Source organism: Delphinapterus leucas, chromosome 2 (assembly GCF_059928025.1).
Source record: "Delphinapterus leucas isolate spDelLeu-1000000601 "Yukka" chromosome 2, BTC_Dleu_Yukka2, whole genome shotgun sequence".
NCBI classification, from domain to species: Eukaryota; Metazoa; Chordata; class Mammalia; order Artiodactyla; family Monodontidae; genus Delphinapterus; species Delphinapterus leucas.
This window is the reverse complement of record NC_143130.1, coordinates 36,701,068-36,714,282: the sequence shown is the minus strand read 5'-3', so window position 1 is coordinate 36,714,282 and position 13,215 is coordinate 36,701,068. Positions and strand designations below refer to the sequence as shown.

General features: G+C 49.1%; 1 protein-coding gene across 2 annotated transcripts in view; it reads right to left on the bottom strand.

Moving 5' to 3' along the window:
• Positions 1-9,884, bottom strand: part of ABHD17C (abhydrolase domain containing 17C, depalmitoylase) — a 56,806-nt gene extending 46,922 nt beyond the window's left edge. Inside the window, exon 1 of one of the 2 annotated variants that reach the window (XM_089906702.1) lies at positions 8,993-9,884. In XM_089906702.1, coding sequence (XP_089762828.1) covers positions 8,993-9,582 — 590 coding nt within the window. In that variant the 5' untranslated portion in view covers positions 9,583-9,884. The remainder of the gene's footprint in view (positions 1-8,992) is intronic. The other variant, XM_022554544.3, reaches the window with a different exon arrangement.
• Between the last annotated feature and the right edge of the window lie 3,331 nt (positions 9,885-13,215).

Here is a 13,215-nt window from a genome sequence, read left to right as displayed (position 1 = left end):
GTGAGGGCCAAGGGCCAAGACGGCTTTCGAGTCCCCAGCTTCAGTCCCCGGGAGGCTCAGGAATCTTGCAAGTATGAACATGGCTGTGTCCTCTCAACAACTACTCCCCGACTTGGTCCACGCTAGCAGGTTCCTGGCCACCAAAGACCTTCAACTAAAACCATCTACATACGCGTATAAAAAAATCATCCCTAGCATACTCTTTTCTTCAAGTGTTAACCAACTGTAATTGTGGCCAATCTTTAACTATAGTTTCTAGGTGCTTGCATCTCAACCCTGGCTGCACATGTGCACGCACAGATGCACACACACGTGAATGAATACATGCTCACTTATATATACGTACACAGACACACACACATGCATGTGTCTAGATACACACACAAACACACACACACACACACAGACACACACACACACACACACTAAGATAAAATCTACCAGGAACTGCTGAAGGGCAGCCAGGGTTGAGATCCACTGTAGAGACTTGAATCCACCAAGTTTCTCCGTGTAGTCAGGGAAAGCAAATTCAGAAACATGAGGCACTTCCTCTGAAAATCATGAAACACAGCCTTACTTAAAGAAGGCACCTCAGAAGCCATGTACAGTAAGTCCCTACATATGAACCAGTTCCGGTCTGAGAGCATGTTCGAAACAAGTCCAACTTGTTCATAAGTCCAACAAATTTAGCCTAGGTCCCCAACTAACACAGTCGACTCTATAGTACTGCACTGGAATAGGTTTATAATACTTTTCACACAAATAATACATAAAAGTAACACAAAAAACAAAGGAAACATTTTGACTCTTACAGTGCAGTACCTTGAAAAGTACAGTAGTAAAGTACAACAGCTGGCATCCAGGGGCTGGCATCGAGTGAACAGGCAAGAAGAGTTACTGACTGGAGGAGGGAGAGGAGGTGGGGGATGGTAGAGCTGAAGGATCCTCAGCAACAGGAGACGGAGGGCGAGCTGCAACGTCACTCACACCTGACATGGATGGCACAGGTTCTGGTTCCTTGCTGGAACCAGATGCACATTCGCATCTTTGAAAGCTCGCAACTTGAGGGTTCGTATGTAGCGGACTTACTGTAGTTGAATCCCTTGCTTTTAAAACAATGGAATGTAAAGCCCAGAAGTGTGGAGCGTCTCCCTGCATGAAGTGACATCATGGATTAGAGGGACTGCTGGAATTAGAACTAAGTTCCCTAGTTCAAAAAGTTTTGTGTACATCTAATTTTCGCAAATTAAGTCTTTTACAAATCAGCAAACCTATTATTTAAAGCAATCCTGAAAAAAAAATCATTCTGATATCCAATTCACGATCTCCTAAGTGTATCTGTGTTGAGACTTTGGATTCTTGTACCTGAAGCTTCTTTTCTTTTCTTTTTTTTAACATCTTTATTGGAGTATAATTGCTTTACAATGGTGTGTTAGTTTCTGCTGTATCACAAAATGAATCAGCTATACGTATACATATATCCCCATAGCCCCTCCCTCTTGCGGCTCCCTCCCACCCTCCCTATCCCACCCCTCTAGGTGGTCACAAAGCACCGAGCTGATCTCCCTGTGTTATGCGGCTGCTTCCCACTAGCTATCAATTTTACATTTGATAGTGCGTATATGTCAATGCCCCTCTCTCACTTCATCCCAGCTTACCCTTCTCCCTCCCCGTGTCCTCAAGTCCATTCTCTATGTACATGAAGCTTCTTAAAATGGAGCAGATTTATGGCCTCCAACACTAGCGTAAGCAAGATCCAATAGAGAAGGTAAATCTGCTGCCACGATGAACAGTAAAATTCCTGAAGCCAGACTCTGGAGTCTTATGCGGGGTTATTAATATGGGTACAGTAGTTACTAAATTTGGAGAGAGGGAGGGAAGTGCAAGCAGTAGCAGAAGGTCGGGAGTGAACTTAAGGGTTTGCTCTAAGTGATCTCACGACAGTATCATTCTAAAGACTTCTTCAGAAAATTAAAAAAAAAAAAAAAAAAGAGGGGGCTCGTCCACCAATATGCCATTGCACTAGTAGAGTTTTCAGACTGAATTTTAGAAAACTGAGCCTCCAAGATTGCCCTAAATAAAAACAGGAAGAGAAAACCCATTAAGGAGTTATTGACCATTAACACAGAAACATGGAAAGGTTTGTCAGATCTTTGGCATCTGGGTTACTAGAGGAAAGTAAGGCCCCTCAAAAAATAGAACCATGGGAAAGTAAGCTTTGGTGGGATAGGGGTGACAGCGCAGATTCTGGTTGTGCTAGAGGAAGAAATCCTGCCTGATGGCATGGCGAGGGCAGCCTGAAGAACCAGGTACAGCCCGAGGGCACTGGAGAAGGGCGGCGGGGACATTAAAGAAAAGGCTCTAAGTGAACCCCCAAAACACACATCACCAATGTCAGTTTCAAAAGGTCTCTTCTTAGGAGTTGCGTTCTTCCTGATGGGATATTTTCACACTGACTGCCTTGAACTGCAAGCTGATATTCTATTTCCATTCTAGAAAGATCATTGTGCATTCACATAACACATTATTCATAACACATTCTGTTTTCCTTGTCGCTAATCAGTCAAACTCAGGAAGAGATCATGAGCATTCTTCCTTTAATGGCACCGTGGAATTAATTCCCTCTGAGAAAACTGAGAATAAAGAAGTTAGGTCATTACATTCAACACTCTCGGGAAAGTAGTAACTGTTTTGCTGCTCCCAGGAGAAATCCATCCTGAGTCATAACTGTAAACATTCACAACCAACAGAAGAAGGTGCTTTTCAAGGCTCTCACTACCTGAGGATATCCACGACAGCCTTCCCATGACTTAGGGATTTTCCAATTATGGATCCTATGAATCACAGATGCAAAAGTTATAAAAGAGCAACACATGGCTACATATTCAAAATGCCTCTAAAATTTAGTCCATCCTTTCACAAAAAAAAGAAACAGTTTGAGATTAACGATACTCAAGCAAACCTTAGTGTCTGCTACAATCACAGTATCAATATATGTGTGTTCAACGGTTAATGGTTTATTAGCTGAAAGAATGAATGAGTGAAAGAAATAGTAAGTCTCTTGTAACTTGCCTTTTGTACCTAGGCATTTAAAGTTCTTTTTTTAACCCCCGCCTCTCGGCTTGCGGGATCTTACATCTTAGTTCCCTGATCAGGGATCAAACCCTGGTCCTGGCAATGAAAGCGCAGAGTCCTAACCAAGAGACCGCCAAGGACTTCCCTGAAAGTTCTTATTTACCTTCCTCTCTCTGCATTTGCTTTCTCTGATTAGGTCAATTTCTCTGCCAGTGTTATACCAAATGCCTCTCCCGTCCACAGTCATTGCACAAAACAACTTCTGTGAATGGTGATGGGAAACACTAATAACATATGGAATCATAAATGCCTCTACTCTCCTGTTTCTCTAGATTAAAATGTTCCAGCCAAAATTCTGTCTAACTTACACCTCATCCTCTGGGTTATTTGCTTGTTTGGGTTTACACCTTCAAATCAGCTTGATTCACTCCCTCTTGAATCACAGGTCCCAATTCTGCAGCCTAAATCAGCTCACATCCGAGAAGACCCCTGAAGGATGTGTGCTGAGGAAGCTTAATCCGCCTACCTAATCCCACCTTAACCAACAGGCAGCCTTCACTGCACAAATTAATCGCACCAGCTCAAATGACGACACTACCCTCCAGTAAGGCTACATTGATTTTCACAGTGTCCTTTCTACAAATATTTCTAAGTGATTCCAATTCATTCCCTCAACTGCTTGGAGTCACAACATGCTTATAAAGTGTATTAGTAACTCAAATGTAAAACATGCCCTAACCTTCAAGGCCTCCACCATGTTTAGATTCTCAACTGTCTCTCTCTGTTCTAAAACCAACTGCCGAGGGGCTTCCCTGGTGGCACGGAGGTTAAGAATCCACCTGCCGGGCTTCCCTGGTGGCACAATGGTTGAGAGTCCGCCTGCCGATGCAGGGGACACGGGTTCGTGCCCTGGTCCGGGAGGATCCCACATGCCGCGGAGCGGCTGGGCCCGTGAGCCATGGCTGCTGAGCCTGCGCGACGGGAGTCTGTGCTCCGCAACGGGAGGGGCCGTAACAGTGAGAGGCCCGCGTACCGCAAAAAAAAAAAGAATCCACCTGCCAATGCAGGGGACACGGGTTCGAGCCCTGGTCCGGGAGGATCCCACATGCCGCGGAGCGGCTGGGCCCGTGAGCCATGGCTGCTGAGCCTGCGCGACGGGAGTCTGTGCTCCGCAACGGGAGGGGCCGTAACAGTGAGAGGCCCGCGTACCGCAAAAAAAAAAAGAATCCACCTGCCAATGCAGGGGACACGGGTTCGAGCCCTGGTACGGGAAGGTCCCACAAGCCACAGAGCAATTAAGCCACTAAGCTGTGCACTGCAACTACTCTAGAGCCCACAGGCTACAAGTACTAAGCCTGCGAGCCACAGCTACTGAAGCCCGTGCGCCTACAGCCTGTGCTCTGCAACTGCAACAAGAGAAGCCTCCGCAATGAGAAGCCTGCGCATCGCAACGAAGAGTAGCCCCCGCTCGCCGCAACTACAGAAAGCCCGCGCACAGCAACAAAGACCCAATGCAGCCAAAAAATAAATTAATTAAAAATAAATAAAATAAATAAAACCAACTGCCGGTAGGCTGAATATTGTGTTTGTGTGTGTGTGTGCGTGCGCACGCACGCGTGCATGCACGCACATGTCCCATATGTTGAAACCTAATCCACAGGGTGATGTTATTAGGAGGTGGGGTTTTTGAAAGGTGACTAGGTCATGAAGGTGGAACCCATATGAATGGGATTAGTGCCCTTATAAACCAGCCCAAGAAAGCTCCCTTGCCCCTTCCACCGTGTGAGAAAACGATGAGAAGTCCGCAACCAGAAACAGGGTTCTCACCAGAGCCTGACAATGCTGGCACCCTGATCTCAGACTTCCAGCCTCCAGAACTGAGAAATTTTTGTTGCTTTTAAGCCACCCAGTCTATGGTACTTTGCTACAGCTGTACGAACCTAATAAAACACCAACTTACTTCTTCCATGCTGAGTCCATGCTCTCCCTGGCTCTTTCAAATCCCACCTCTCTTCTACACCCTTTTCAGTCATTTTTCAAATGCTTAAAATAATCATCTCTTGGCCAAACAGCAATGACCACCTTTTTGCCTTAGAATTTACTTCCTCCCCAAACCCTTATTTTAGATTACTGGCCCACTCTACTGCTCATCATTTAGGGAATTTGCTACCTTTACCCATGGAAATACTAGGTAGTATTTGTGTTTGAAGTCCTCCATCAAGGACTGGGCAGCTCACTGGAGCATGCACAGATAGTAATGGAGAAAGGATGAAGAGAAATACAAAAGGGTTACTGTTACTCTTCTGTTCAATACAGATACTTCAATGTTGCAAACATGGGCATATAATAGATACAAAGTGGATCAGACCTCAAGCCAACACATTGTAACCCCTTTCTTTGCCTGTGGTTATGCCCATGGATACCAAATCCTAGAGGTGAAATAGATGCAACTCTTTGTAAGAAAATTAGGAAAATTTGAATCTATCCCATCTATTTATGGGGCACCCATATGTGCAACCCATTAAACAAACATTTAATGAGTGTCTCTTATCTTAAAGCACTTTGCCGGTTGTTGGGAAAACAGAAGACAGGGAGTCCTTGCCCTCAAGGAACTTTCAACTTAGTGGGATGCAGTCACACAACAGGACACAGCAACACAGTGTGATAAGTGCAGGTAAAGGAGCTGAGTACCAGGTGCACAGGAATACCAAGGGTCCTGGAACCCAGTCAGGATCCAGAGGATACAGAATTCAGGGCATAGGAAAGGGGCATATACAAAAGGCCGGGTGTGAGTATGAGGAGGGAGGGCAAGTACTGGGCTGGGTACTTTGGGGGATGCACAGCACTGACACACACACACCTTACATTCCTCCTGGGGGAATAACACCTGAGTGCAGAGATGGAGATGATTTAGGATAGGGTGGGCTCTCCAATCAGTGTTCGGAGCAGTGTTCTGAGTGTCTCTCCTCATCAGGAGATCAGAAAAGAGAAAGATCCCCAAGGAAGACATGAAGGCTGGGGGTGGAAAACGGGATCTGAGGCAGCCACGGAACAATGGGTACATGGGGCGGGGGGGGAGGTCCTGCTGCCGTGGCAATGACCTGAACGGAGCTGTACATGGGCAGAGAAGAGGGCATCTTCCAGGCAAGGTTAGAGCAGAAAAACTACAGAGAGCTGAGAGGAGGTGGTTAAGGGACTGCCTAGCTTCTGAGTCAAGTAACTCCTAGCCTATTAGAATAACTGAGACCTCTAGAGAGGTTAATGCACCTCTAGAGAAATCTGATAAATAGGACTGCATGGTGTGGAAAGAGTACTAAACTAGCAGTCAAGAGACCTACTGCTCTTCCCCAGTTCTCCGTCAAATGAGGGTGCACAAGGACAGTGTCCATAAATGATATGGGACATAAACTTAGTCCTTCACAACCAGCATTCTTTTTCTTCTTCTTTAAAAAAAAAATAATATGAAATAAAACAGAACATAGTGGGACTGCCCTGGTGGCGCAGTGGTTAAGGATCTGCCTGCCAATGCAGGGGACATGGGTTCAAACCCTGGTCCAGGAAGATCCCACATGCTGCGGAGCAACTAAGCCCGTGCACCACAACTACTGAGCCTGCGCTCTAGAGCCCGCGAGCCACAACTACTGAGCCTGCACACCACAACTACTGAAGCCCGCGTGCCTACAGCCTGTGCTCCGCAACAAGAGAAGCCCCTGCAATGAGAAGCCCAAGCACCACAACGAAGAGTAGCCCCCGCTCGCCGCAACTAGAGAAACCTCGCACGCCGCAACTAGAGGAACCTCGCACGCAGCAACAAAGACCCAACACGGTCAAAAATAAATAAATATATTTATTTAAAAAAAAAAAAAAAACATAGTCTGCATGTGTATTGCCCACAGGCAAAAATATTGTTTTGTGAGACATTTGCTTCTGATATATAGACACAGATGTGTATGTGTGCGCTTGATCTAGATGTAAAATGTGTTTCTTATTGTGGGGTCACAATCCAAAAAAGTTTGAAAAGCACAGGACAAGAAGATTTGAAAGGTTTCTTCAAATCCTAAGATTCTCACTTAGCCTTTAAGTTCTAACCTATTTTACAGGTGAGTAACTCAATCTAGACATGAGTTCTGGTATAAAGTTAAATAAATCCTGGGCAAAGTTAAGCTACACCAGCACATAATTCAAAATTTAACCTTACCTAAAACAATGCCCTTAATTAAATTAAATATGACAAGTCTCCAGGAAATAACTATGCCTCACATATGTTGTAACACAGACACACCTGCATATTCAGGGCAAAGGGTTAGCCTTACATCTGAAAGGATTTCATTCTAATCCAGACACGCATATCTGAAAGGATTTCATTCTAATCCAGACAGGCACATACAGGAACAGTGTTCTGCAGAAATTTTATCATAAAACCTATTCAAGGTAGGATTTTAATGTTTCACTTTAAAAAGATCTAATGCCAACCCTTATTTTTAATACCTTTACCAACAGCAAATTCTAGCAATCTATTGATTGTGTGTGACACACATACTTTTGAAACCCTTTACTGGAACAGGTGGCTTTTTAACTTGTAGATTCTGACTCAGTGTCTCTGCCTATGGTACCATCTCAGCCTAAACCACTTTCAAAAAGCTATCATCCAAATGAACTCCTTCAGGACTTCAGGAGAACGTGAATAAGCAACATATTGAATCCTAAGTACTTCCCTGTTGGACAAGTCATCTTCCCAGAAAGGCACAGGGTAATTTATGAGCATATGTATGAACAGGCATGGAGACAAAAATCACTAATGTTGGCAGTCTGTATGAGCCGAGCAATCACATTTTAGATAAAGACTATACGTGTCAATAGCCATAACAGTGCCAATTAAACTTATTCTGGGGACTCTTTCATCTGAAGCAATCGGATGTCATAGGAGACATGATCTCAGGTATTTTCACCCCCTGGTACCAGGTGGCTGGGGCAAAATCATAGATACCCAAACCGGAGCACAAACAGGTGACACGACTTGCCCACTTACCAGACTTCTGCCTCACTCGGACTAACACTCAAGTTTTGTTTGCTGGTCTTACTAGGTCTAGCCCCGAAACCACGCCCCCAATTTCTGCCTTGCACAAAAAAGGCCCTCCCTCGATAAAATACTTTGTAGTTCTCCTGTGAATGCTAACTCAAGGTCAAGAGATTCCCCAAACCCTGTAACGTAAGATTCCAACTCATCCTGGGTTTTTATTGAGGCTCTGAGGAAGGTGCCAGGCCCACAGGCACGAGCTAACTCCCTGCCCGCAGTGCCAGCTACTCAGCCCCACCAGGAGGCAAACTTCACACCACCCGACCCTGCGGCTGACTCCACGGATGCCCAGACACGGCCCCGCCGAGCACTTTACAACCGGAACGTCTTTTGGAAGTCTTCCCGTCTCGCCCCCTGATTTTACAAGGAAGGAAACAGGGGTATGAGACTCGCGCGCCTTGCCCAAGGTCACTTCAGCCTGAGGACCTCCAGCCTCTGGCTGCCAGCTCACACAAACTAAACGCGAACCAAGCTGTTTCTGCCCGGTATTTAAGCACCCCAACGTTGCCACTTGCGGTAACCAGAACCACAAAAGACCCAGCCGGTGGATCGGGGGCACCCGGGCGCGCCAAAGCAGGCAAAATCCTCCGAGTCCGAACTCTCCAGGAACCCGAGGGCTGGCGGAGTTTTTGGAGGGGGTGAGAGAAAGCCAGGGAGCGAGAAGAAAAGAGAATCCACGGCGGCCGCGGGGCGGCGGGTTGGGTGGGGGGGGTCTCTGCTCGCCCACAGCCCCGGACGAGGGGCCCCTGTCCTCTCAGGCCGCCCCAGAGGCCCCCAGGGGACCCCCCGCCCGCCTCCCCGCAGTGGCAGGCCAGGCCTGGCGACCGCCGCCGGGCTCACCGGGTGCGTAGCGCCTGCCACGCGGCGTCGATGTCGGCGTAGAGGTTCTTCTCGGAGGGCTTGCCCGAGCTGACGCCGTAGCCCGAGTAGTCGTAGGAGAAGATGTTGCAGTTGATGCGCGAGCCGAGGCCGATGTAGAAGCTGCACATCTGGCCGAGGTCCACGGCGTTGCCGTGCGAGAAGAGCAGCGTGTAGCGGCTGGAGGGCGCGCAGCGCACGAACATGCAGCCGAGCCGGTTGTCCCGGGCCGTGCGCGAGAAGAAGACCTCGACGGCGTCCAGCTCGCGCTGCGAGTACTGCCAGTCGGCGCGCTCGCTCAGGTGCAGGCTGCACGCGCCGGGCCCCGAGCCCGCGCCCTCCTCGGGCTGCTGCGGCGCCGGCTGGGCCGCGGCGGTGGCGGCGGCGGCGGCGGCCGAGGCCGGGGCGGGGGCGCCGGGGCCGCGCTGCTCGGGCGCCAGCACCGTGTAGGTGGGCTCGGGCGGCAGGAAGGCCAGCTTGGCGGCGATGCGGCTCGGGCAGGGCGGGCAGCAGAAGAGCCAGCACAGCTCGCCCAGCGAGAAGCCGTTCATCCTGGGGCCTGGCTCGGGCATCGGGGCGGCCTCGAGCCCGCCGCCGCCAGTACGGCAGGCAGGCAGGCTGGCTCGGGTGCGAGGGCGGGCGGGCGCGCGGCGAGGAGCGCGCGAGCAGAGCACGGAGGGCGGCTGCTGCCCGCCCGCCCGGCGGCAGGAGGACGGGGGGGAGGGGAAGGGCAGGAGGAGGGAGGCGGGGCCGGCCCGGCGGGCGCCGAGCTTAGAGTCGGGGCGGGCCAGCGGCGGCCCCGCGGGCCGGGCGAGGCGCGGGCGGCTGGGGCCCGCGCGCTGCACACAAAGCGGGCGGTGGCGGCGGCGGCGGCGGCGGCCATGCCGGCTCGAGCGCACCGCCCCCAGGCCCCCGCTCCCGCACGACCGCCGCCGCCGCCGCCGCCGCCGCCGCCGCCACTTCCGGGTTACCGAGCGCCCGCGCCCCGGCCGGGCCCCGGCGCCGGGCTCGGCATCTGGGCGGGGCTCCCCGGCCACCTCCTCCGACTCCGCGTGTGAGGGCGCGGGCACCTGCTCTGGCCTGGGAAGCGAGTCCTCCTTCCCGGGACGGACCGGGGCCCGGAGCATGGGGCGCCCGGCTTAGGTGTCTGCGTGGGGGGCAAGGGGGCAGATCCCCAGAGGGGGCCCTGGAGGGGGCGCCGGCACCTTTAGCCCCCTGGGAAGCACGACCTGGGGCCGACAGGGGCTCTCCGGGAGCGCAGGGACCCGGAGGAGCGGGGCACCCGGGCTTAGGCACGTGGGGCAGGTGGGCCGATCCCCAGGCCGGACAGTGGAAGTGGCGCGGGTATCCTCCCCGATCGGACCATTCCCCTCTCTCCCCTTCCCCTGAAATTCCCTTCCTCAAATCCAAGTTTTCTCATGCATGGAGGTTCTTGGGAATCTATTGAAAATTTAACGAGTGGAAGAGAGTTGGAATGAACCTGAAATACTTGACTCTTTGGGTCCATGGTGCTTTCTGAACTGCCTCTTCCCAAAGTCTCAGGACCATAAAGGGTACTGGTGGTGTGGGGTAGAGCGGCGATCGCTGTATTTCCCTGTTACAGGAGGCTGTTTCTGCATATGTAGCCACAGTATTGCTTTCCTAGGGACATGACTGGGCCTTTAGTAAATCCCTACATCTATAAAAGTCAGCTACTATAACAGGGCCGCACTGTATAGTTAGCAATATATCACGTGGCCGTTGTCATTTCTAATCCCACGGGCAGTAGATTTTCTAGTAGCAGCTAGGCGTCCTTTACAGTGCTAGTTTCTCAAGGCTTGTTTCTCGGGCCCTGGATTTTTAATGGTCTTAATCAGGAAAGATTTTATAATGATTTAAATCCATTGTAATCTTGGCATGCACCTTTAAGTAATTTTTTCCCCCCTCCAAATATTACTCTCAGTGCCTTGAGACTGAGTAAGCTCCGGTGCCAACTTCCTTTCTCCTCCTGAATTGGCAGCTGAATTCTCTTTCAGGAATTGACAGGAGATACCCTTTCTGGACTGCCAGCAGGGCAGCTAAACACATGGAAGTTGCCAGCATCACCACTCTGGATCTGTTGTTTTAACTCACAGACATCCAGGAGAATTTAAACATTGTTGTGGCTTTTGTGGAAGGTGTTTTTTAAATTAATTAATTTTTTTGTGGTACGCGGGCCTCTCACTGTTGTGGCCTCTCCCGTTGCGGAGCACAGGCTCCGGACGCGCAGGCTCAGCGGCCATGGCTCACGGGCCCAGCCGCTCCGCGGCATGTGGGATCTTCCCGGACCGGGGCACAAACCCGTGTCCCCTGCATCGGCAGGCGGACTCTCAACCACTGCGCCACCAGGGAAGCCCCGAAGGTGTTTTCTTTTGTTTTTGTTTTTTTGCGGTACGCGGGCCTCTCACTGTTGTGGCCTCTCCCGTTGTGGAGCACAGGCTCCGGACGCGCACCGCTCCGCAGCATGTGGGATCTTCCCAGACCGGGGCACGAACCCATGTCCCCTGCATCGGCAGGCGGACTCTCAACCACTGCGCCATCAGTCGAAGGTGTATTTTTGAGCACCTTCATCTAAATGAATTTACCCATACTGATTTCTTTTTTCTTTCTTTCTTTATTTGGCTGTGTTGGGCCTTCACTGCTGCACACGAGCTTTCTCTAGTTGTGAGCAGGGACTACTCTTCGATGCGGTACACGGGCTTCTCATTGTGGTGGCTTCTCTTGTTGCGGAGCACAGGCTCTAGGTGCACAGGCTTCCGTAGTTGCGGCACGCAGGCTCAGTAGTTGTGGCTCACGGGCTCTAGAGCGCAGGCTTAGTTGCTCTGCGACATGTGGGATCTTCCCAGACCAGGGATCGAACCCGTGTCCCCTGCATTGGTAGGCAGATTCTTAACCACTGCACCACCAGGGAAGTCCCCATACTGATTTCTATAACCTTCAGGACCTGGTTTTAAAAGGTTATTTCTTCACTAAAATATTAATAGTTATTAAATGTTTTCGAAACTGTCCAAAAACTTGGGCTAAAGAAAACTTGGTTGGCAAAGCCTGTTCAGACTAAATATTTGAAGTGTTATTTTAACGTTATTTGCACTTGGTGATGTTTCACCCCAAACCAAATTTTATCTTCTGGAGATTAGGTTTCCCTTTCTAAAAAGCTTTATAACTTGCTACTGTTTAGGCACTTTGTTTCTTGTATTCAACATATACTGATGTAATGTTTTTCATGCTCACAGCACCTAAGATGTTAGAACTTTTGTGCTGAAGCTATAAAGATAAGACAGCCCCTGCTCTCAAGTACCTTACAATTTAATTAAAGTATTGGCAGAAGATTCAGAACACTTTTCCCCATGCATTCAAAACAAAACAAAACAATCAAAAAAAAACCCCAAATCCCTGTAAAAGCTAAGGAAATGGTTTTGAATACTGGTTCCATGGTGATATTTCTGTGGGAAGGTAAGGTGATAGCCAAGTGTGTTACTCCCTAGTCTTATTCAGAATAAAATAGGATTTGGGGAACTGAAATGAAAAAGTGTTTTAACATGCCCCTTGGTCAGTCTTTCTCCAATACTGCTGCCCTCATCTGTCTTTTGATGGGACTTGAATAGCATGGCAGTTCATGAAAGAGTGAGAGTCCCAAGTAGGTGCGTCTAACGTGCAGCTGGTGGAAGAGACCAGCTTTATATTCCAGATGGCCTGGTAGTAGTAGTGTTAATATTGTTAGGAAAATTTTAAAGTCAGATATTTGTTTTTTTTACATCCCTAAAGGATTTGTGGAGTGTCATGGAGTAAAATACCAATAAATAAACAACTAAATAAATAAAAGCCTGGTTTTTATTTTCATCCTCTTGGAAGGCTACACAGAGGTGGATTCAAAGAGCATTTATTGTGGGAGGGAGATGCAAGAGGGAGGAGATATGGGCATATATGTATACGTATAGCTGATTCACTTTGTTATATAGCAGAAACTAATGCACCATTGTAAAGCAATAATACTCCAATAAAGATGTTAAAAAAAAAACAAACAGAGCATTTATTTCCCTGGAGAGTATGTTGGTTCAGGTTTGTGGGAATATTAAATTGAGACCCTTTTTTAAATGAAATTGCCCATATTGATTTCAATAACCTTCCAGACCTGGTTTCAAAAGACCATGTCTTCACCAAATCATTTTTAGATGTTTCTGAACTAT